Source organism: Hydra viridissima, unplaced genomic scaffold, assembly GCF_058129835.1.
Source record: "Hydra viridissima isolate aposymbiotic clone 2 unplaced genomic scaffold, HvirCarnegie_v1 scaffold_3, whole genome shotgun sequence".
Taxonomy (NCBI): Eukaryota; Metazoa; Cnidaria; class Hydrozoa; order Anthoathecata; family Hydridae; genus Hydra; species Hydra viridissima.
This window is the reverse complement of record NW_028324302.1, coordinates 19,533,222-19,557,084: the sequence shown is the minus strand read 5'-3', so window position 1 is coordinate 19,557,084 and position 23,863 is coordinate 19,533,222. Positions and strand designations below refer to the sequence as shown.

Below are 23,863 nucleotides of genomic sequence, written 5' to 3'. Positions count from 1 at the left end.
CTTCAAGAAGAGGTTAATAAGGAAAAGTAAAGACACTCGATATATTAATTCTAATTTTAGAAGTGACGAAATAGTTTTAGAACAAGAAAATGATTCGGAAGCATCAATCATGAAATCTACTTTTGATCTGTTGTTGCATCGTGTTGCAATATGAAAAAAATTTCCCTAAAAAGTAAAATTGTGTTTTTTCACAAAAAGTATTTATTTTAAAATGTTTCTGATAATTAGACGATTTAGATAATTATTGTGATAAAAATTTCTGATAATTAGCTTCGTATTTTTTAAAGCTGTGTTGTCGAAATAGAGAAAACGTCAATGATTTGTACAGATGTTAAAAAACTGATGTATTATTTCTTTTTTGATATTACGAAGTTCTTAAAACATTAAAACTAAAGATAAAATCGAAGGGTTTTTTTATTAGTTTTATTTTCTACCTAAACTTCTAATTATATTCTTTTTATTTTTAGCTGGAAATTAAGCTCCTCACATTCAGACTTTTAATCAACTCTCGACGACGAATAGGCCGTATAAATTTACTTCATTCTAAACGACTGTTTTTCTGGGCCGTATAAATTTACTTTATTCGACTGTTTTACTCGTTGTGGCGGAATTGTGGGGTTTTCTTTAAATGGTTTGAAGAATGAGGCTGACAAGCCGTATATAAACATTTGTCTTTTAAATTAATTAATTTATATACACTCATGCGCCCGCACGCACGCACGCACATCATACGTTTTCATAATATATAGGCATACAATTATATATTCATAAGTAGACCAGAAACAAAAGTTTTATAGAAAAATTTCTTAAAAAGAAGATTTTTATATTCAATAAAAAGGTTTCGTTTCAAAGTTAGGTAAACGGAAGTTTTTCTTAAAAAATAGTCCTGCAGTAAAATCTTCGTCAGATATTGTGATTAACTTCACTATTGATGAAAAGAGAAACAAACGGTTGTTTTTTGCTTTTTAAATGCTACATAAAAATGATCGTAGTGGAGTAGACTTTTTACTCGTTTCAAGTTATGAATGCTAACTGTGGTTAAATTTATAGCGTTTTAATCCGCGATAAATCTGGAATAAATAAATTATAAGCTAAAACACAAGCGAAATTCTTATCGAGAGGAAAAATATATAAAAGTATGGTTCGTAAGTTATGTATTGCGTGCGGAAAAAAGGTAAAAAATTATTTTCTACGAGTAAAAATCGCAACTGCAAGAAAAAAATAGAATTTTTTTATTCACATACGCGATTGATTTCTTCATTTCACAATTTTTTTTTTTTAATCCGAAAGCTTTTTGAATGTACACTGTTCGATGTTTAGGTTATTATACGATTAAAGTCTTGCACATGCGGACATGTTTTTGCAGAAACATTACTGGTCGGCCACACAAAAGAACGTAAGTGTAGATTTTTAATGAACTTTTTTATGATTCTTTTGAAAGATGATTAGGACTTCATATCCTAATTACAGGTCATCTTAGAGGAAGCGATAAGAGGATGCGATCTATTAAAGGTATTCTTCGAACACAGCAAACTCCACGGATTTTGAAGAGCGAGGTTAAAATTTTTTTATGTTATAATATGTTATTATCTTATGATTTTTATTATCTTTGATTTATTTAATTTTATATTTAACTTAACTTTTTAACTAAAGAAAATTAGTTCGATCGAGAAAAAAGTACATTAAACTTTTTTTGCTCAAATGAACATTTAAAACAACACAAAAATAGAATCAGCTCGGATTTTATTCAGTAAACACAAGAACTGAATCAGTTCAGATTTTATTCAGCAAACACAAGAATTGGATCAGTTCGGATTTTATTCCGTAAACGGAAATATCAAGCATATTTACCATGATAGTTAAAAAAGAGATTTCTAGAAAAAATCATTCTCGATTTTTTCAATCAGATTGTTAAAAAATAATGCGTAATTAAGAACGGGGAGAAGAGGAATTTTCAAAACGCTTACGATGGACTGTGGGGTATGGTAAAAGAAAATGTATGGATATAAGGGAACTGGAAGGTGATTTCCAAGAAATACCTAATCAACTATGTATTTGAGTGTTTGAGCAGCAAACATTATGCACTAAAGTGGCTAATTGAAAATAAATCAGCCAAGACATGTATTCTACGGTCGATGTTTATGTATATAGTATTTGATCTCCAGAGTGTTATTTATCTTTATTTGTTCTCTATAGGTGCGAAAGTATTTCCTTTCGAAAGAAAAAGAACAAAGTCAAACTGTAAGGCAGAACAGAAAACCACAACAGCGGTTATTTGAGAAGAAAGGATTATTGCTTTTGGAGGAGCGTCGAAGGAAAATCCATGCCATTTTTAGATCCCCCCAACATCAAGATAAAATGAACAAAGCATTACACTTAATTAATAAAAAACTTTTGTCGCAAAAACTATTCGCAATTCTCATCAAAGAGCAAAAGCCCGATTGACTCGATTACTCCATTCAAAACGTTACACTACGAAAGTATAATAGCCGAGAAGGTTTTTACAGGCACGATATTTTATATTTTTAAATGGAGGAGGAAGTAAGGGGAGAGGGGTATACTTGATGTGATGGTATCATTATTAAGAATGTCTCACCGCAAAAGGGTTTCAAGATTATAATTGAGAAATAACAATAGTAATTTATAACAATAGTAATAAATAATTTATGTATTTACACATAAAACATATTATGCAAGTTTTTTTAAAAAACTTAAGTGCAGCTGCTAAACTAATATCATTTCAAACAAAATAAATTAACATAATAATCTCTTAATTCAATTAAAAAACTACACGCGTTATTTATTTAAAAAAAAAAAAAAAAAAACTACACGCGTTATTTTATTCGTTGATTCCAATATTGTTGAGTTTGCATTTCACTAATACGAGACAAAGTTCTTTTGAAAGCGAAAATTTCTTCCTCACCAGTAAAAAGACTCACATTTCCACTGTGTTCGCGCTAAAAAAAAAAAAAAAAAGAAAAAACTATCCAAAGCTTTTCGAACACTTAGATTGTATCTAAAAACAGCCCAAATTAAAGGTCTCTGTAAACCAGCTTTGATAAAGCGTCATGAAAGTAACCATTAAGTAAAATACTTATCACTAAAAGAAATCAGAAATTTTAAGTAATATTTTAAATCATTAAAAGAACGAATTATAAAAACAAATCTCAGGCTCCCTGACAATTTTAATGTAAAATAAGAAAATCTACTCAGTATTGCGCGTGTAAGTTGTACAAAGTATTGCGCCCGAGAGATGTTCAAAAGATAGAATAGTAAAGATGAAACAACAATCCAACTTTTAAGTGTAGATCATCAATCAGCTGCCTGACTTCATCAGAATCAAGAGCACTATCTTCAACAATAAACATTTCTTTCCAGGGTCTTTCTGTCGTGCAAACCAAGCGAACCTTTAATAACAAGATCAACATTTATTTGCGATAAAAAAAAATGTAGATAAAATAAAAATCTGACTATATTTTCTCTGTCGCAATTGTATATTCGAACTTGTTTTTACATCGTTAAGTTTGAGATTTGATAGAAAACATTCTTATCTTTTTTTAATTTAGTCATATTTTGTTGGAAAAATTAAAAAATTAATTTTGGATTTATATGATCTACCTTGATCTCCCTAATCTTTTATCAGAGAAAATAAGCTGTTTTTATAGAATAAAACAATGTAATTAATAAATAACAAGCTTTTAAGAATAATAATGATGTTTCTAAGAGCAAATAAGATTTGAAATGACTATAGAAATTTAATGCATCAAATAATTTACATTTTAATTTTAAAATAAGCATTTTCATCTTAAAAAGAGCATCGCAACTTCAAAAACCACATTGTAGTTTTAAAAAAGCAGATTTTAATCTTCAAAAGTACATCAATCTGAAAAAGAACATTTTTTATCATAAAAAAACTATTTCAACTTTAAAAGCACGTTTCAATCTTAAAGAACATCTTGTAATCATAAAGATCGTCAAGTGTTTATAAAATGTACCTTGTAATCATAAAAATTATCAATCATGGTTATAAAGCGTCTCATCTCCACTTTCTTTCTCACGCTCATTGTTGGTATATTTTCCACTATCACTGTTTTATATGCAGTAGCTATGGCAATATAATCTGCAGCACCTAATGGCTAACAAAACAATATAATATGAATGCTATATAAACACCAACAAGAAGCAGTGAGAATGGAGAAAAATCTAAAACACCTACCTATTTTGCAATGCTTATCTTATGAACTATAACCATATCACTTACGTATAACCATACCACTTAGTATGACCATACCACATAGCATAACGAATGTTTATGAAAACCTTAAGTTACTTTTAAAAAACTTCCTTTAAGATTTGCAAAAAAAAAAATGACAGCTCGGATTTTGATCTTCTGGTTTTAACTGATTGAATTAATTAGACAAAGTCTGAAAAAATGAATAAATCTGAGTTTAATAATTAGTTACGCATAAAAAGTCTGGTCAGAAAAAAATCAGGCAACTTATGATATGCAAAATTCACTTGAATTGTACAGGTTAGACTATGAGACTTTCTTAGAATATCGGAAAAAAAATTATTTTGTATGTAAACATTCATTAAATTTTTTTAATTTATTTCAGACAATAAACATGGGAGGTTAAAATTTGGAATAACATTATTGCAGAGAATAATAAAGAATTGTGTCTGGATGAGGCACACATTCATAACTAAGCATAAGATTTATGAACAGCATTACATTGAATAATCTGCATTACTATCAATGGAAATAGATAAAAAAAAAAAAAAAAAACTGCATTAATCTTTTGAGCCAAAAAAAAGACATTGCTTCAGCCAGATGGCACTGACCCAAACCACACGTGAGATAATCATCTTGTTGTGGAAGCAACTTCCATACTGTATTATCTTAAAGAATGGTGAATTGAAAAGATTGCTGTGATTGCCTGATCTGACACTTCAAGACATTTTCAATAGGCTAACTGAAGGAGAACTATCAGGTAATCATTAGCACATATTCCATTAACATTAAAATTTAGTATTGACATAATTATTGACTAAAAGCATAATAACTATTACATAACACTAATTTATAATAACAATAGTTACATAATAAGCAAATACTCTTAATATTAACATGAAAGAATTAATAAAACAAATATCAATTAGCATTAACCGATAACAGAAATGGATAAAGGTCATTAATACTAATTCAATAAAAACAAGAAGCACAAGTAGATGAGTGAAACTCAAGTGTGTATCCAATTATATCAGATTTTTCTATTACATTTTTAAAGTGGCCCAAGTGAAATAAAAACAAATTGTTGCCAAGAATAATTAGTGACTGACACTCACTTGAATACATAAATCTTCAAATGTAAAACGTGCAACAGAACCACATGAGTGTTGTATGAATAAACTTCTTCCAAAAACAGTCAAAATATTTGATGTATATATATGACCATCTAAAAAATAAAAAATCCAATCAACAGATGAATTGATAATATTTTTAACACTAATTTCAAATGTGTTTTGAGTTTTCTTAAGCACATCTAGTTTTCTGAAATAAAACTGACTATATATTTTGTGGGATTTTTTTGGTTGTTTTACAAATATTCATGCACTGAATAAGTTTAAGCTGATCTGTCAGAAAACTGTGGGTAACTAAAAGTCTCCTGCATATGCTGTTAAAAGATTACTTAACACATTGTTTAAAAAAAATAAATTTTCAAAATTGTTGAGTCTTATCCCTTAAAAGTTTTCTTTTTTATAATTTACAAAATTTCGCTGAAATTGCAAAATATTTTTTCCTTTTGAGTTGATTTAGCGATGGCCCATGACCTTAAAAATCAATAAGCTAAGATGGGAAATCTCAACAAAAATGATTAAAAAGCAGATGTACACATATCAAAGAATGTATTTTTTAGCATTGTATTTGATGCTATTTTATTTTGGACTGTATACAACATCTTAATAGAAGTTTTAAACACTAATTCAAAATGTATTTTATTTGAATTTCAACATGAACTTGACCTAGAAAATAGGTTTGCCATATGGTTATTCAAACTGTTTACATGTTGTTATGTACTGTTGTTATGGTTATTCAAACTGTTTACATGTTGTTATGTAAACTGTTTACATGTTGTTATGTTCTATGAGTTGTGGAGGATCAACACAAAACTTTCAAAAAGTGAAGTTTAGAGAAAGTTAGCAATTTGTAGTTTTGTAGATTGTGGAATGTAGACATTAGACAAGAACTAACTTTTTGTGCTCCATCTTATTTTTTAGTTTTTGTGCTAAATAAACACACTAAACCCATAGAAATTTGAAATTTTAGTCAAGTTTGAACCTAAACACTAAGCATTTACATATAATACAAGGTAAAATATTTACTGTAAAAGAAATGACTTTTAAAATATGTCATCTTATTCACTTTTGATGAGATTATACACAATAAACAGTGTGAAATTAGGTTGACAGAAAGGTGCTATCAGAGGTTTCAGAATGAATGTAAATCTGTAGACTATTAAAGTCTATCATGGTATTTTTAATGGATTATATATATAAAGAATGAAGTAAATATCATCCACTAAATAAATCATATTTTTTAATGGTTATTACTGTTAAAAATCTAATAGTTACATATATTCCATAGTTAGAGTGTAATATAGTGTTTAGAAAGTACAAAATTTGATTTATACTTTACCGAATATGAGAAAGTCAATAAAACGTTATCAGCTAACGTTTCAGGAACCTGATGTGCTACAGTTAAAACAAATGACAGATTTGTAATCAACAAAAGATCTTAAAGAAATTAATTTTTATCCAAAAAATGAAAAAAGAATAATTTTTTTTTTGATGTAGCTTATCAGTAGCATGAGCTTCTAATTTGTTGTCTGGTGTAAGAAAGTTAATCTTTGCTTTTGAATGGTTAAATATCAGCAAACCAAATGGGCTGTAATTTATTGCAAAAAACCCTAGTGGTATAATTATTTACAAGAATTTCTTTCTTGAGTTGACTGATTTTGAACAGATATGTTGACTCTGCAGCAAACACTTACTCTTTCTTTCAGTTTCGCAAAATGTTTCAAAAATACCAGAAATTTTAGCTCTAGTGTCTTTATCTGTCATTAGTAAAGTTGCCCCACCCATTTCTTTAACATCTAAAAAAACAAGTCAATTAAAGAGAACTTAAAACCATTTTAATAATAGTTTTCTCTATTAACAATTGATATTCAGAAAAAATTACTCACTTAACCATCGATAGTCAATGCCAGATGATAAATGAATAACTTCACAATTTTGCTAAAAAAAAATATAAACAACGCTAAAAATGTAAGTTTAAGTTGATAAGTTTGATTCATAGCTAAGCATATCTAAATAATTATATAAAATTAGTAACTTTTAGCATTTTTGAGTCAAATAAATATCAGCCTTATCAAGTTTACTTCAAGTATTGTGATAAATGGTAGAAAATCTCGCCTCTGCAGCCCATTTTTGTAAAGATCTAAAAAAAAAAAAAAATAGGTGTTAGAGCAAATCTACTTTTTTTTTTTTCCATTAAAATTTAGATTGAAAATAAGATTACCAGTTGGGTGACGATTAGAGGTTGCAACTACAACTACTCCAGCATCAAATAGACATGTAAATAAGCGCTTTAAAATCAAAGCATCAGCTACATCTGTCACCTGGAGAACAAAATCCAAACATCAAACATCAAGACACATCAAATTAGTAAAAAAAAAAAAAAAAAAAAAGCAAATAATTATACAAAATTCAAATAGAAAAATTTCAAGCAAATAATATGAACAAGCAAATAGAAATTGTGTAGTTAAATAAAAAAAATATCAAGAATAAGCAAATAGAACAAAATTCAATAGATAATCATAACACTTACTTGAAATTCATCAAAACAAAGAAAAGTAGTTTCTCTTCGTATAGCATCAGCTACGGGCAATATAGGATCTAATGGCTTATCATTTTTATTGTAAGGATGCGACTGTATGTTTTCTTTTTTAAATTGATGAATTCCTAAAAAAATGTTTTTAAGAAACACTGATATAGTAAAAATAGCATTTTCAAAAGACTTGTCTTTACATACACTTGCTAACACAGCTCAAAGTTATACGAAAGGCTGATGTTGATTCTATAAAATACTGAAAACAATTCTACTAATTTAAAAAGTACAAAAAAATGAAATAAAATAATAATAAGAATTTAAAAGGCAAATAAGGAACGAGAGAACATACTCCTGTGTACATCCAGCATAAAGGCGTTGAAATGAACTCTTTTTTTTCTTTTTAAATGTACATTGTTATATAACAAATCCATCAACATAGTCTTGCCACAACCTAATAGTACAATAAAACAAAACAAATGAATCCTTAATGAGTAAATTCATACTTGATTGCAAATTAAAAGAAAGAAGCCCAACCACTTTCTATTAACAGTTATTTACCAACAGATCCATATAAATATGCTCCTTTAGGTTTGCTGTTAGATTTCAAACTAAACCAGCTGATAAAGAATTTTTTACTAATTGACTCCTCATATAAAACAATTTGTTTTGACAATTCATGCAATTTTTCTATGATTTGATTTTGATGATCATCTTGATGCAGTGTTCCATTATTGATTAAAATATTATATGCTTCTTTCGGTCCATTTAGTGAGAGAACTGAAGAGTGCTTAACTTGAGCTAAAATTAAATTTAGTTTGCATGCAAAATTATTTTATATATTCAAAATTATTTAGTAAGTCACTAGGAAAAACTTAAATAAAAAATGCGCAGATCAAAAGACTCAAAGAAACCAAAAAATAAACACCACAAAATATTTAAATAATTTTTTAATATATTTATTACTCTTTGAAAAGCCAGACAAGAACAAATGTCTTCTTAACACAATTGGAAGTAGTTTACTAGCAAACCTCGTTTCTTGAAATCTTCAATGATCCACTCGTTTTCAAAACAAATATGTAGATTTATGAAAGAACTAATGCTTTAAGCTCATTAACTAGCTTGCTTGGGAAAGGGCACCACAAAAAAAGACAACAAAATGTTTTCGAAGATTGAATACAAAAAGACCATAAAATAAAATGTAAAGTTTTAAACCATTATGCTTATTTTAATCTAATTGAATTTATTAAACTGAAATTAGGCTAGAGCCAGAAAAATTATTTTCAATGTTAGACTTTTTAGAAAATATAAAAAATTATATACAGCCAGTATACAAATAGCTATAAATAAATTTTAAAATTAAAATGAAAATTCTTTCCACAAAACCACTAAAATGTTAAGCAATGTAAAAATATCCTGCAAAATCCCCCCATCCCCAATCCCCTATCAAATAGCTTTTTAACATCAAAATCACTTAACAAAATATGCCAACAGTCATGTAAAAGTTACAGGGCAACATTTAAAAAAAAAGTCTTACTGTAGATAAAAATACTTTATACTTTTTCTTAGTATTTTCTATCAAAAAAAGTAAACAATCAAGAAAAAGTATTTATTAGATCACTTTAACTAAAGTTCATTTGAATTCTTCTTTCCATTTACCATCATCAGGTTTTTTAGGAAACTTTGTTGGCCAGTTGTCAAATTTGTGAATAAAATTGCCATCTTTTGATGGAAGAAGGGTCTTCATTCTTATTCCAAATTCCTGAGTCTTACATGAAAAATAAAATATGCACAAAATATGGTAGTATTAGTAGTTCAAAAAACATTATTACTTCAAAAAAAAAAACACTTACACTGTTAACACCAAAGACCTTTGCAACAAACACAACTAGTAATCCACATGCAGAAACACTTATTATTGATCCATATCCAAGTGCTTTCAATGCAAGCTTTGTTCCATCATTGTTTGTAGAGCCAAAACTTGATGGATTAGATTTTCGTGCTTTTGCTAGTGCAAGTCCAAACCCAGCTAGGACTGATGTTGCACTTACATACAGCAAAAATGAAGCTGGAAAAATGTTTTTTGATAAACCTGTTCTTGTATCTTCAATAGAGTCTTTTGATATATTGCTCATCTGTTTAAGCAAACAACACTTTAATCTGTTATTGTCTTATTTTTTAAAAAAAATTAAAGTTTTGAATAAAATAATTAGAATTTTTGAAAATTTAAGATAAAATTTTTCTTCAAAAAGTTGCAACTGTGCTTGTAAAACAAAACAATACTTTAAAAAATAACATTTGGTATTCAAAATATCTTATCAAAAGTAACAAAGCTTAAGATCTCTAAAAGTAACAACAGACAGCAGAGTATTTTTTAAAGACAACTTTAAAACAATAAAAAGACAAATTTAAGCTTTAAAATTGGTTTAAGGAAATAACTTTGTTTTCATATATCAACTTTCTCCAAAGGCTTCATTAAAAACATCTTCATAAGTGGAAACAAACTTCACTTGAAGATCTTGTTTTATAAAGTCTTTTAAGTCATCATAGTCTTTCCGATTTGCTTCTGGAAGCAGAACAGTTTGGATTTCTGACCGTCGAGCCTAAAAATAATTTTTGTTTCTTTTTTACTCTAAAAAATTATCATCTTTAAAAAAGATGACTTATTATCTTTATTAATGGATTATTTACATCCTTCAAAACGGTAACAAAACTTACTGCAATTAACTTTTCTTTAATTCCACCAACAGGTAAAACCTTTAAAAGGCAAACAATGAGTGTAGAAATAAAAATTTCATAAAATGAAAATGTGAGTACAAAATAGAAAAGGTGATAAATGCATCCACCACAAATCACCAATGTGGAGGCCACTTACAGCAATATTTGACTTTAAAAAAAATGTTGTTTTTAATCTGGCTATTGTTTTAAAAGGATAAAAATATAATCAAATCCTAATGATCTAAAATTTTACTATGACTTTAACAAAAATAATGTTATAAGATAAAGATAAACAAAAATAATGTTATAAGATAAAGATAAACAAAAATAATGTTATAAGATAAAGATAAACAAAAATAATGTTATAAGATAAATATAAACAAAAATAATGTTATAAGATAAAGATAAACAAAAACACTCTATGTGAAATGAGAGCAAAGCAAAGCTCATTTGAATGAAATAAAATAATTTGAATGAAATAAAATAATTTGAATGAAATAAAATAATTTGAATGAAATAAAATAATTTAAATCAGAAACAAAACCAATGAGTAAAATCAACAAAAAAAAAAAAATAACTAAATAAAATAACTTATAAGCTGGATAGATGGATGGATGTATGGATGTATGGATGGATGGATGTATGGATGGATGGATGTATGGATGGATGGATGTATGGATGGATGGATGTATGGATGTATGGATGGATGGATGTATGGATGGATGGATGTATGGATGGATGGATGTATGGATGGATGGATGTATGGATGGATGGATGTATGGATGGATGGATGTATGGATGTATGGATGGATGGATGTATGGATGGATGGATGTATGGATGGATGGATGTATGGATGGATGGATGTATGGATGTATGGATGGATGGATGTATATATGGATGTATGGATGTATGGATGGATGGATGTATATATGGATGTATGGATGTATGGATGTATGAATGTATGGATGTATATATGGATGTATGTATGGATGTATGTATGGATATATGGATGGATGTAATGTAATGTAATGTAATGTAATGTAATGTAATGTATGTATGTATGTATCTCTATATTTATATATCTCTATATTTATATATCTCTACATTTATATATCTTTATATCTATATATCTATATATCTATACATCTATATATCTATATATCTATATATCTATATATCTATATATCTATATATTTATATATCTATATATCTATATAAGACAGTTTTTTAACACTGAATTTTGAGTTTCAATAAAAATTTTCTTTTTCTGTTGCTAACTTTTATAATAAAATTACCTTTCCTGTTAGAGATATTTCCCCAGTCATTGCTAAATTTGGTTTAATTGGTCGATTAGTGGCAAGAGAAATTAAAGCAGTAACTATAGTACATCCAGCTGAAGGACCATCTTTAGGTGTAGCTCCTTCAGGGACATGTAAATGAATGGCTGATCCATCAAAAAAGGTATTTGTTGCATCTTTTTGATTTAGGAATGCCTAAAGAATATTTTTTATCACTATAAACTATCAAAGTTCAAATTTTAACTTTTTGAAAACTGTTTGTCTTTTTTCAATTATATACCATACAATATAGTTACTTTAGCAAATGTGTAGGCAATCCTGCAGCTCTCTTTCATCACATCACCAAGTTGACCAGTAATCTCTAAAGAACTTATAGCTTTATCCTTTGAGTCTGACTTGACTTTCCCAGTGGTTTCAATAAATAGAATCGAACCTCCTAAAAAAAAAAATTTATCTTTTAAAAAAGGTAAATTTCTACAATAAAAGTTAACAAAATTAATTTTATACAAAACAAATACAAATTTATTGACTCATATTTATTGAAATATAAAGTTAGATAGATGACACTCACCCATGGAGGTCCATGCAAGTCCTGTAGCCACACCAGGTGGAGTTTTAGTATACATTCGCTCTGCATTAAATATTGGATTTCCCACATATTGTTTTAAGAGACTGGGAACAATTTCAATGAAATCATTTTTTTCAATATACTTTAAAGCAGCCTTTCGGAATATCTAAATTAACGACAATTGTAATATATCATTTAAAGTAATTAAAATTATTGTCTTTTAAGTAAAAAAGTATTTACTTTTTCAATATGTTTTTGAAGGTTTCTCACTCCACTTTCACGACAGTATTTCTGAACCAATTCTTTCAGAGTTTCTTTACTAATGTCAATCATTTCAGCAGTCATTCCAGTTGCAAGTCGTGCCTGTGGAATTAAATATTGTTGGGCTATGCCTATTTTTTCATCTTCTACATAACCAGAAACTTCAATGATCTCCATTCTATCTCTCAAGGGGGCAGGTATCATTTCAATGTTGTTGGCTGTACATATAAAAAGAACTTTAGACAGATCAACTGGGACATCAAGATAGTGATCTAAAAAATTATGATTTTGCTCAGGATCAAGGAGTTCAAGCAGAGCAGATGTAGGATCTCCCTGAACCCCTCGGCCAATTTTATCAACTTCATCAATTAATATAAGAGGGTTTTCAGTTCTTGTTTTTTTTAAACACTGAATGACCTTTCCGGGCATTGCTCCAACATAAGTTCTCCTATGACCTTTGATCTCTGCAACATCAGTCAACCCACCAACACTGAATCGAAAGTATTCACGGTTTAAAGAACGAGCAATTGATTTTCCTATGCTAGTTTTACCAACTCCAGGCGGACCTGAATTAAAAGATAAGTTTTAATAAGAAAAATATTAAGCTTATACCATTTATTTTTTGCAACTCCATACTCAAAAAAAAAAAAAAAAAAGGAAGTTATCACATAAAAAAACATGATGTAAAATGAATAATGAATGATCTGATTGACTTTATAAGATCAATACCAACTTAGATATACAATAGATACTGTATTATGCATGTTGAAATTAGTTAAATCAAAAATTTTGTTAGATTAATTATAGTTTTAAACAGCATTTAGAATTTATACACATTAATCAGTACTTAAATTAATTGTTTATTCAAACTTCAATCAGCAAAACGTTTTAATTTCTGTTTATAAAACTATCATTACTGGTTGATGAAGAAAAACTTCAAAAAATAATTGATCATCATTTTTGATAAATTGTAATTAAACAATCATTAACATGATTGCTTAACCCTCTATCCAGCATCATTATGATCAAACTTGCAAAAAAAAAATTTTAATAAAATTTTTGTAAGAATATGATATTTTGTGCTAGAAAAAAACACAAAATAAAACTTTTTGATAATTATTGCTTTATAACAAAAGAACAGGTCATGTTACATATTCTGCACCATCCCTTTTTGTCTTTGATTTCAGGCCAGTGACAGAATCCATATCTTATATCACCTTAAAGACAGCTCTTTTTCTTTAGGCACTTAAAATTGAGTACAGCGCCTTCAGTATAATAACCAAGTTTTTATCTTTGATATATCAATTCAGTGAAAAATCAATTTTAAGCACCACCGTTTTTTAGTGTTTATTCTCATCTGGTATAATGATATCAGCAAGTCTGCCAGATCTATACCTCCCATTTTTTCTGGATTTATCTTCAGGTTTATATTTCATACTAACCACATGTTTTTTGCACTATAAATTTTCTCCAAATGAAATTTTGATCATAGCAATATAATGTTTCCAATTAAATTTGGAGACATTAGGTAAATAAAAAAAACAAAAAATAATAAAAGTACTAAATTAAGTAGAAAATTGAAATAAAAACTACTTTATTATTAACCTGAAAAGCAAAGTATCTTCCCCTGAACATTTCCACTTATTTTAGTTACTGCAATAAATTCTAGTACACGATCTTTAATATCTTCAAGACCGTAATGATCATCATTCAGTATTTGACGAGCTCGCTTTAAATCAAGAATATCTTCACTGTGCAAACCCCATGGAACATTTGTCAACCAATCAAGATAATTTCGTGTTACACTATAAATTTCAAATGATATAAAAAATTAATGGTTTTGAAGTGCAGTAAAATTTGGTAATTATTTTCTGAGATGCAAAAGAGTGCTAAACTTAACAGTTTTCTGCATAACTTTTTTGAAGTGTTGTTGAAAAAAAAAAAAACAGCATTTCTTTTTTACACTAACCTGTTGTATATACATAAAACTATAATTACAGCAAATTATAATTCACTCCCAAGATCAACTTTACAAATTTCTTATTTCATAACAGGAAGAGAATAAAGAGATAGAACAGTACCTAATATAGCAATTTACATTAAATTTAGTTCAATCAATTAAATAATAAGTAAACTTTAACATTTAAGTTTTAAACACAAATTTAAGTATCAAAATGCAAACTTTATAAAATAAATTTTGTAATGATAATACAACATTCGAATTTTGTATATTTTAAACAAAATCATACATAACACAAAATAAACTGTGTCATTTGCTGGAATATCTCCTCCAATTCATAAAACATACACAAACTTGATTAAATTTAAAATTCTAGTTCAATAAATTCTCAAATAGCAGTGAATGACAGGATGTCATAAAAATTGCTATTTAAACTCAGAAAATCCTTGCATTCTTAGCAAAACTGCTTTAAAATATGGAATTAGATAGCATAAACTGTCTGGGTCACAATTTGAAAACTAAAAAAATATTTAGAATAATATGCTTTTCTGTAGGCTTGATTTTATTAGTCATTAAAATTGAAAAATATATATGTAATTGAAGTAGTTTAGACCTTCGAAAAATGGATACTGCATAATAAAGGCACAAGATGGTGTTTAAAGATTTACTTAATACTTTTTCAGAATTATTTAACTTAGGGCATAAAAAATTAAATTACATTCTTGATCTGAAATTAGTAAATCTTTTATAAACATATTTTTAAAAAAATATATCATTATTTTCTGTGACCAACAAGACTTTCCTGTGACTTGCGACTCATCATTATCTGCTCAAAAAATTTTATCAGATCCAATAACCCCTTTTCATCTCAAGATAAACCTTTTCAGAAGCACAAATTATCATTCCAATGGACTGTGTGTAACAATCCCAGTTTACAATTAATGTAGTCAAATATTTATTGTTGAATGAATGATCATTTGCAAAGAACAAGTCAAAACATGTTTGCAGTGGGTTAAACAAAAGAACTAGCAGTTGCATTTATGGCTGGACTTCTTCTTGGCCTAACTATTTTTCTACTGAAATAATTGTTTCTTATTTTTCTTAAAATAGATTGATCTTTAAAGTATAGTTTCTTTGGCCTTCAGTCCAATTATTTCAAGTACTAGAGATCTTCTGATTGCTGACCACAATGAGAAACCCAGAGCCTATAGACACTATTGGCTGTTGTTAGCTACCTAGTTAAACTACCAGCCTCTATTGAACAATTTCCCAATTGTTCTTCTCCATCTTAAGTTTAACATCCAGAGATAAAATTACACGTTATAATGGTAATTCATTTGTATGATAAGTGCAGACAACACTAAAAAAATTTCTTCCTATTCTTAAATAGTGTATGACTCAGAGGTATTTTCCTCCTATGCTGTATTGACATTAGTAAAATATGTACTTATGGCTTTAAATGAATCATAAATGTCCTTGGTTTCAAGAATATTAATGACACCTGCAATAATTTAAGCATATTTCTTTTTTCTGTGTTTGGTATGAAAAAAATTATTTCTATTTCCAGAGCAGATGCTGTCATGTTTCTCATAATTATAGCTGATTACTTTTAACAGTTAGCATCTGACTCTGAACTTTCAACTGTAAGCATCAATTTAATCAACTATACTCTTCCATTAAAAAGGTAAATGATGATTAAAGGATGATGTTGACTCTACCCATCCAACTGGTTGGGGAGAATTTCAATGCTGGGTGCATTAAAAGAAGGTTTGCATTCTGCCATGTTTAAAACGCTAGCATACAGATCTTATACATCATACAAATTTTTTATGCATTTCTGTAACTTCTCTTGTCTTGCAGGTTTTTTTTAGGAAGATTTAATTCAAATCTGAGAACATATCAGAAGGTTAGTAACTCAGTAGAAATTAGCTCTTTTCCTGTGCCTACAAGTGTACAAAGAGTGGAATCATTCTTCTTTCTTATCCTGCAATCCATTAATTGCTATTGAAAATAATCACTTAACTTAAAAAGTTTAAATTCAGAAAATTTAATTATCCTTAATTTTTAATCCAAGTTGCAAAACTTTTGGTTATTTTTTAAAATACTTTATTCTGTTTGCAATCGTAGATACAAAATCCAATCTAATAAATGCATATTTAGTTTAATGCTATATTGTATACAAATAAAATCCATCAAATGCATAACTAGTATAGCTATCAAATTTTATAAGGAAATTTTAACACTGAGTTAAACAAGTAAAACTTGTTTGATATTCTTGGTTGTTTATGTAAAACAGATTTTCAGCCTTTTTTTTTTAGGTCTTCAGATTTTTCTTTCTTTTATTCTCATGGTTTTAACACAAAGAATATTTTTAACAAAATGAAAATCATATAGCTTTTTGAGACATGCAGCATTACAGGATATGATTGGTTAAACAATTTTAAACAATCAAATGTTTTTCTCATTAAACTTCAAACTATTTTAACTAGAGAACAATTTATTAAAGTTTGCTTGTAGCTGCTATTTATCTATTCTGACACTTTGAGCAAGCTACCCCAATGAATAAAGCTAGATTTCAGCAAAGTTTTTAAAATTAAATTTAGTTAAAAATAAAATTAGCCTATACGACCATAAAGATCAAATTCTTGCCTGAATTCAGAAGAATGATTATCTAAGAAAGATAATTTATTGATCTCCTCTTCAATAACTTCATTCACTTTTTCAGGTACTTTAAGATTTTGTAAACGAGCACGAAACTTTTCAACAACACTGTCTTTATCATCTTTTTCCAAGCCTAATTCTTTTTTAATTATTTTGAGCTGTTCTTGAAGAAGATATTTTCGTTGCATTTTATTAACTTTGTCTTCAACCTAATAACAAAGTGTACTTATGTAATGATATATAAGCAGAAATAATAGATTCAAAATAGACCACAGAGTAATAACCAAACATAATCCATATTTAACTTTATCAATCTATGCAAAAATAGAAAAAAAAAAAAAAAGATTTCATTACTTCTACTTAAATTTTAAAGTAGAGAAAAAGTTTCTGATTAATCAACATTATTATATAATGTATTGCACATCTTTTTATTTTTGTTTTCATCCGCAAATAATCAATAATTAAATCTTTAACAGTAAATTATAACCTCTTTTCCAAGCCTCTGCTGCAGCATTATAACAGCATACTCTTTCTTTAGTAATTCTAATGCCAGCATTAGCCTCTTAGGAATGTCACACTCTTCTAAGACTTCTTGCAATTGAGAAGGTTCAGCACTAGTTAAAGCAGCACCTAAAAAAATACAAATAAAAAAGAAATATTTTGATTGCATGGTATAAATGCAATGGTGATCACTAAAATAGCAGATTTGCAAGATTTTTTTTTTTTACCACGATGAGCTAAAATTCTTATAAAAGCTGCTTCACAAAAAAGAACATCAATTTGATTATTTAAGTTTAAATTTTAAATTTTAACTTTAAAATTAAATAAATTAAATTAAAACATTAGCTAAAACAATTTAGATTTGATTGAATTTTATTTACCAAAATCAGCCAGATGAACAGGATTATCCACAACCCTCTTTCCTGCTTCAATTAGCTGAACAAGGGATTCCTTGTATAAAGGGTTCATAGCAATGATATCACGAATTGTTTTTATAACTTCAGCAGCTGTTGCCTAATAGAAATAAATGTACAAAATATATGTATATGAATATAGTGCAAAGCTATTCAAATTAATGTAAAATTATAAAAAAAACAACAGATGTTTTGGAGTCAAATGATTTTTTATCAAGGCTCAAAGTACATCAAAATTCACTGCATTGTCTTAAACTGACTGAAAATGTTTCTAATTCATTCAATCCATTGTTACTGTTAATCAAATTAAGACTATTTGCAAAAAAAAAAACCTTTAACTCTTGTGTCTGTTTATATGCTTTATTATGAACATTTTCTACATCAACCAAAAGGGCAGGTAAATTTGAATGTAAGATACGATCTTTTAAATGACTGATTGAATCTTCTACATCTTTTTCAACTTGTGATGCTATTTCTTCTTTTTCTTTATCCAGAAAGTCTTCCTTTTTGAATTTGTCATTTTGATCTATTATGGCTTCATTCTCTTTATTTAGACCAGTTATTCGAATCCTAAAAGCAAGATTGTATTATTTTACTTAAAAACTAACAAATGTGATTAGAGCCTAATTAACTATTTTCTTGATTTTTTCTCATAATATTTCTAACTCTACCAAACAAGAATCCTGTAAGATTTTGTACGAGAGATGACAAAGGAAAATATGTCCTTTTATTGTATTAACAGTCATTTCATTTAAAAACGTTTTCTTTCAGCTTTCAGCCAATAAAAAAATTTGATACAACATTTTTCATTTGCATTCAAAGTTAGAACATGACTCTATTACGATGTTACAGTAAATACAACATAAACATTCATTGATAGGATACTATAAAAAAAAGTTTTCCTCTTTAAGTAAAAACTTATGTTTTTACAGTCATGAACAATCACAGCCTATTTTTTAAAATTTTTTCAAACTATAATTTTGTATCTCTATGATTTTAAAGATCATTTTAAGCTTGAAGAAATTATTTTTGAATATTTACCTTAGCCGATATTTTTATTTTACAGATGAAAAACTAGAAATTCAACAAGAATCAACAAAGAATTCAACAGTGATAGGAAGAATCAAAAGTCTTCTAGGATGAATATGCATTTTAACTTTTATTGTCGATATTAAAAATATAATAATGGTAGATTTTTTTTAAACAAAAAGTAATTTTGACATTTTTTTACCTTTGTTTCATTTTTTACTTTACTACTACAAATATAACTTCTACATTATAAACAGTTTACCTAAAAACTACAAAATTCAAAGCAAGTTTCAAATTGGTTAGAATATTTTAATCTAATACTTATGCAAAAGCAGTGGGTCTATTAACTATTTTAATGAAAAAATAATTTTTATTCAAATAAAAAGTTAGAAGTTTTCTTAAATAAAAAAATATATATTTTTGAAATTTGTGCATAAAATTTTAACTAAAGTTTTTCTATTTACAATTTTATGAACCACTTCTGTTAAACTTCTATTACAATTTTAGCATATATAATATATACTATATGTAACACATAGTATATACAATAAATAATATTAGTAAATAATAAAGAATTAAGGCAAAAAACTATTTATTTTAAGTATTAGAATAATAGCATACTTATTATATATAGTATATATAATAAATAGTATATAAAATATAATAAAAAAGTGCAGCAAAAAAACTATTTATTTCATATATTAGAAAAATTTATTAAACAAAGGATAGCAATAATACACATTCAGGCACATTCTATATACACATTCAGGCACATTCTATATACACATTCAGGCACATTCTATATACACATTCAGGCACATTCTATATACACATTCAGGCACATTCTTAAGAACAAAACAGATAAACCAAATAATTTAAATAATAACAAGACAGTTGAGTACTTTTGTTTTATTGACTCCAATTAACCTCTCATTGCTTGTTCTTTTATTTGTTAATTTGTTAAATCTCATTTGATTTCAGTGAAAAATCACAATAAAAAGTAAATCACTGTAAAAACCTTAATTCAGATTATGAACATAAAACATGTAATTTAACATGTTAGCATTCTTTATTTCAGAAGAATTGTTCAACCAGTTGCTTTTTAAGACTATACTTACAAAAGTACATACAAAAAAAACTTTCAGGATACCAACTGCAACTTCAAGAGACATACTCATAATAAGTGTATTTTAAAAATGAACTTTGACAATCTGTTTTATTAACATTCTGTTTTCCCTTTTTTTTTTTTTTAACAAAAACTGTTAAAAGAAAAATTTGATAATTTCTTAAGACTCCTTTTCTCTTTTTGAAATTTGGTTGAAATACTTAGCAAAAAAGATTTTTAAGGATTATTGATTGTATATTATTTGCATTATTTGGCTGATTAATTGTTATCTATATAAGTATTGTATTTTAAAATATACAATATTGATTAAACTTGCTTATTCTGCTGTTAATACCAATGCGCTCAAAACAAAAATGAATAGAAAATTTTTATACAAGAGAACTCTTTATTGCTTAATATTTGCTTTAAGTTTATTTTACCTTCTATGTCCAGTTATGATGAGACGTAGTTTGTCACCAGAATCATGCATTTCTGTAATTTGAACAAATGTTCCAATACTATAAACCTCATCAAGGCTCTGAATGGTTTCTTTATCACTATAAAAAAAAGGAGAAATGAAATAACTGTATAACAATTGTGCAAAGAAATAAATTTTTTCATTGAAAATTTTCTACAACATTTACAAATTAATAAGTATAACTTTTACATTTACAGGCTAAAATTCTACCTATCATCTTTGCGGAGAAATGCACCAGCATATGGCTGTGCCAGCTTTACTTTTTTTCTGATTAATTCAACAAGCCATTTATCAGTCACCTAAATGATAAATTAGATTAGTCAAAAAAAGAAAAAAAAAAGTTTTAGAAAAAGAATTAAAAGATGAGTAAAAATATTATGCTAACAAGATAGCAAATATAACAAACTGTGTACCTCTACTAGTTTGACAAACTTTGGAAAAACAGGATTTCGATAGAGTGGCAGAATAGGAACAGTTGGGTAATTCTCAGGAACAGCTATTTGGGCAAGAGCACCAAAAGGAGGAACATCATTAGGATCATTTAAAACTACATGCCTTATAGAACCTTTTTTGTCATCATCATCTCCATTATTTGGATTTTCATTACTTTGCTCTCCATTTGAATTGAATGAGCTAAAATGGAAAAAGAGATTAAATACCATAATGATTAAATTCTTAAACAAGCTTTAAGTACATGTTTTCATGAAAATAAATTTATATCACGAAAATAAAATGTAATTGGTAATTGTAACTTTTAAGCACACAACATTAAAATAAAAATTGTGCCAGAGGACCATGGGAATCTTTGAGATACTTGAGTTGAATGAAAAAAAGAAAAAAGTAAGCTAATAAATAACAAATAAAATTATTGATATTATACAGAATATTCTGTGTAACCCTCCAATATTCTGTTTAACAACCCATAAAACTTAAAAGTAATTAACTAATAAATTTAAATTAGTTAATAAACTTGAAAAAGTTCTTTAAGAAAGCATTGAAGCATTGAAGTGAGCAACATTTCTTGAAATATAAAAAAAAAAAAAAATTTAATAACTTAGTTAAAGAATCATAAAAGCTTGGATCACATTTAGAAACATTTCATTAAACATAACTACCCTCCAGTTTTTTTTCGTAAACCTCTAGGGACTGCTAGTACCGATCTAAGAGCAACAAAAAAATTTCATCAACCAAACACTTATGTATATGCTCATTTGAAAATATAAATTCTTAATTACTTAAGAATTTAAAATTAGTAAGTTAAAGAATGGTTACAAAGGAGGAAAAACATTTAAACATTACCTGTTTTTATCAAGGACATTAAGACTCAATAATCGAGATCTGCAAATATGATGCACAGAGTTTTTGCTTACAATAATAGGAGACCTGCTGCAATTAAATGAATACTGGAAAAACTGCCTAGTTATAACTCTTAACATTTTCATTCATATTCTAAACACAAATCACATAGAAACAGGATTATGTCTTGACTAAGGGAACTTTGTCAATAACAACTGTTTCATAAATTCAAACATTTAATGAAAACAGAAATTGATCAGCTTTGAAAAGCTCATGCCAAGTATCCTTTTACAAATAGAAAAAACAATCATTTTATCTCATTAATTAGTTGTTTGCATAGCCCAATATGATAATCCCATATCATAAAGTTTCTCTGTTATAGATACATGTGTGTGTGTGTATATATATATATATATACATCTATAAAAGAAAAACTTAATGATATGGGATTTTATATATGTATGTATGTATGTATGTATGTATGTATGTATGTATGTATGTATGTATGTATGTATGTATGTATGTATGTATGTATGTATGTATGTATGTATGTATCTATGTATGTATGAATGAATGTATGTATGTATGTATGTATATATGTATGTATGTATGTATGTATGTATGTATGTATGTATGTATGTATGTATGTATGTATGTATGTATGTATGTATGTATGTATGTATGTATGTATGTATGTATGTATGTATGTATGTATGTATGTATGTATGTATGTATGTATGTATGTATGTATGTATGTATCTATGTATGTATGTATGTATGTATGTATGTATGTATGTATGTATGTATGTATGTATGTATGTATGTATGTATGTATGTATGTATGTATGTATGTACTTACTACTTCACAGATCTTTTTAATTTTTTTGCAGAAGGAAGCCAATTTGTTGTTGTTTGATTGTATTGATGTTAGGTATTGGTTATCATTGATATCGGGTTTAAATGAGTAAACAAATATCAATAAACAAAAATTAAATCGAGAAAAGTTTTAAAAGTTTTTCTTTAAAAGAAATCGAGTGGTGTAGCTAAATCTTCCGTTGGATTTATTTTGCAAAGATATAAAGAGACTTAATCTACTGAAAGAAAAGCAGGAAGTGAAAAAAAAGGATTTAAAAACAAATCTAAAGCAAAATCAATCATTCACTCAAAAAAGGCAAATCCATGTCAGTCAAAGTGAAATGTTTTGAGAAAACTTAAATGCACTCAAAAGCTTTGGTAGGAAAAGTGCTTAAATCTGAAGAATATAAAGCATATTATAAAAAGAAAACTCCAAAGTAATCAATTGAACGAAGAAACTAAAACAAGTTGTTGTTCAAAAAAACTATATATTCTTTTAAGCTGAGAAAACTTGTGTATTGAAGATGGTAAGACCTATTGCAAAAAGGCATTTTCATAATTGCCATATTTCTATTTTTCATTAGGTGGATATGTTGCCAACAAATTCAAGTATATTTCAGCTAAAATACTTTCTTGTATGCTAAGCAATCTGCTCCTGTGGTTTGAAAAGTGCAACATACATGGCTTGTAAGACTTTGAGCTTTGTAAACAGAAGAATGCTTAATGAAACGCCTTTTGCCATTCATTAAAAAGCATGATATTCCCTACAATATTTAGCCTAATTTGGCTATAATCCACTACTTCAAGAGGTCTCCAGAACGGTATGAACAA

General features: G+C 27.5%; 4 protein-coding genes across 9 annotated transcripts; 1 reads left to right on the top strand and 3 right to left on the bottom strand.

Annotated features, from left to right (window-relative positions):
• Positions 1 to 1,020: 1,020 nt before the first annotated feature.
• On the top strand, positions 1,021 to 2,763 carry LOC145180652 (uncharacterized). The gene is made up of 4 exons (XM_090081121.1): positions 1,021 to 1,174; positions 1,321 to 1,396; positions 1,471 to 1,556; positions 2,197 to 2,763. Exons 1-4 carry the CDS (start codon positions 1,139 to 1,141, stop codon positions 2,443 to 2,445), a joined length of 447 nt encoding a protein of 148 aa, XP_089937247.1. The 5' UTR covers positions 1,021 to 1,138; the 3' UTR covers positions 2,446 to 2,763.
• LOC145180651 (AFG1-like ATPase) lies at positions 2,641 to 9,152 on the bottom strand. 6 transcript variants are annotated; one of them, XR_016450525.1, is made up of 12 exons: positions 8,855 to 9,152; positions 8,450 to 8,689; positions 8,241 to 8,342; positions 7,889 to 8,022; positions 7,580 to 7,679; positions 7,440 to 7,498; positions 7,245 to 7,296; positions 6,989 to 7,154; positions 5,347 to 5,456; positions 3,996 to 4,136; positions 3,210 to 3,407; positions 2,641 to 2,957 (listed from the first exon to the last, which is right to left on the bottom strand). XR_016450525.1 is itself a non-coding variant. In XM_090081116.1 (12 exons), the coding sequence occupies exons 3-12, from the start codon at positions 8,326 to 8,328 to the stop codon at positions 2,835 to 2,837; spliced, it is 1,020 nt and encodes a 339-aa protein (XP_089937242.1). In that variant the 5' UTR covers positions 8,329 to 8,342; positions 8,450 to 8,689; positions 8,855 to 9,152; the 3' UTR covers positions 2,641 to 2,834. The 6 variants fall into 6 exon arrangements, 4 of the variants coding, with proteins under 4 accessions (XP_089937242.1, XP_089937244.1, XP_089937245.1 ...); XR_016450526.1 differs by having other exon boundaries at positions 3,297 to 3,407; XM_090081116.1 differs by having other exon boundaries at positions 3,297 to 3,407; positions 7,053 to 7,154.
• A 275-nt stretch (positions 9,153 to 9,427) lies between these two features.
• LOC145180653 (transmembrane protein 242-like) lies at positions 9,428 to 10,148 on the bottom strand. The gene is made up of 2 exons (XM_080055579.2): positions 9,742 to 10,148; positions 9,428 to 9,656 (listed from the first exon to the last, which is right to left on the bottom strand). The coding sequence occupies exons 1-2, from the start codon at positions 10,021 to 10,023 to the stop codon at positions 9,522 to 9,524; spliced, it is 417 nt and encodes a 138-aa protein (XP_079911705.2). The 5' UTR covers positions 10,024 to 10,148; the 3' UTR covers positions 9,428 to 9,521.
• A 147-nt stretch (positions 10,149 to 10,295) lies between these two features.
• Positions 10,296 to 22,362, bottom strand: LOC145180650 (lon protease homolog, mitochondrial-like). The gene is made up of 16 exons (XM_090081115.1): positions 22,181 to 22,362; positions 21,997 to 22,041; positions 21,295 to 21,514; positions 21,092 to 21,180; positions 20,844 to 20,960; positions 18,602 to 18,839; positions 18,237 to 18,369; positions 17,843 to 17,985; positions 17,344 to 17,564; positions 14,340 to 14,539; positions 12,714 to 13,300; positions 12,477 to 12,639; positions 12,202 to 12,341; positions 11,903 to 12,100; positions 10,607 to 10,645; positions 10,296 to 10,491 (listed from the first exon to the last, which is right to left on the bottom strand). Exons 1-16 carry the CDS (start codon positions 22,321 to 22,323, stop codon positions 10,342 to 10,344), a joined length of 2,826 nt encoding a protein of 941 aa, XP_089937241.1. The 5' UTR covers positions 22,324 to 22,362; the 3' UTR covers positions 10,296 to 10,341.
• Positions 22,363 to 23,863: the final 1,501 nt, after the last annotated feature.

Bases quoted from the DNA above. Each gene is read 5' to 3' on its own strand.
- LOC145180651 (XM_090081116.1), bottom strand. From the start codon at position 8,328: ATGTTGATGGATTTGTTATATAACAATGTACATTTAAAAAGAAAAAAA. The intron at 7,499-7,579 runs GTAATCTTATTT...TTTTTTTTTTAG, and splicing joins CTCTAATCGTCACCCAACTG to ATCTTTACAAAAATGGGCTG. The intron at 4,137-5,346 runs GTGAGTGTCAGT...TTGTTTTGTTAG, and splicing joins TTGAAGATTTATGTATTCAA to CCATTAGGTGCTGCAGATTA.
- LOC145180650 (XM_090081115.1), bottom strand. From the start codon at position 22,323: ATGAAAATGTTAAGAGTTATAACTAGGCAGTTTTTCCAGTATTCATTT. The intron at 18,370-18,601 runs GTTTTTTTTTTT...TATTTCTATTAG, and splicing joins AACAGACACAAGAGTTAAAG to GCAACAGCTGCTGAAGTTAT. The intron at 12,342-12,476 runs GTGAGTGTCATC...TTTTTTTTTTAG, and splicing joins ACTTGCATGGACCTCCATGG to GAGGTTCGATTCTATTTATT.
- LOC145180652 (XM_090081121.1), top strand. From the start codon at position 1,139: ATGGTTCGTAAGTTATGTATTGCGTGCGGAAAAAAG. The intron at 1,175-1,320 runs GTAAAAAATTAT...TTCGATGTTTAG, and splicing joins GTATTGCGTGCGGAAAAAAG to GTTATTATACGATTAAAGTC. The intron at 1,397-1,470 runs GTAAGTGTAGAT...TCCTAATTACAG, and splicing joins GGTCGGCCACACAAAAGAAC to GTCATCTTAGAGGAAGCGAT.
- LOC145180653 (XM_080055579.2), bottom strand. From the start codon at position 10,023: ATGAGCAATATATCAAAAGACTCTATTGAAGATACAAGAACAGGTTTA. The intron at 9,657-9,741 runs GTAAGTGTTTTT...TTTTCATGTAAG, and splicing joins AGGTCTTTGGTGTTAACAGT to ACTCAGGAATTTGGAATAAG.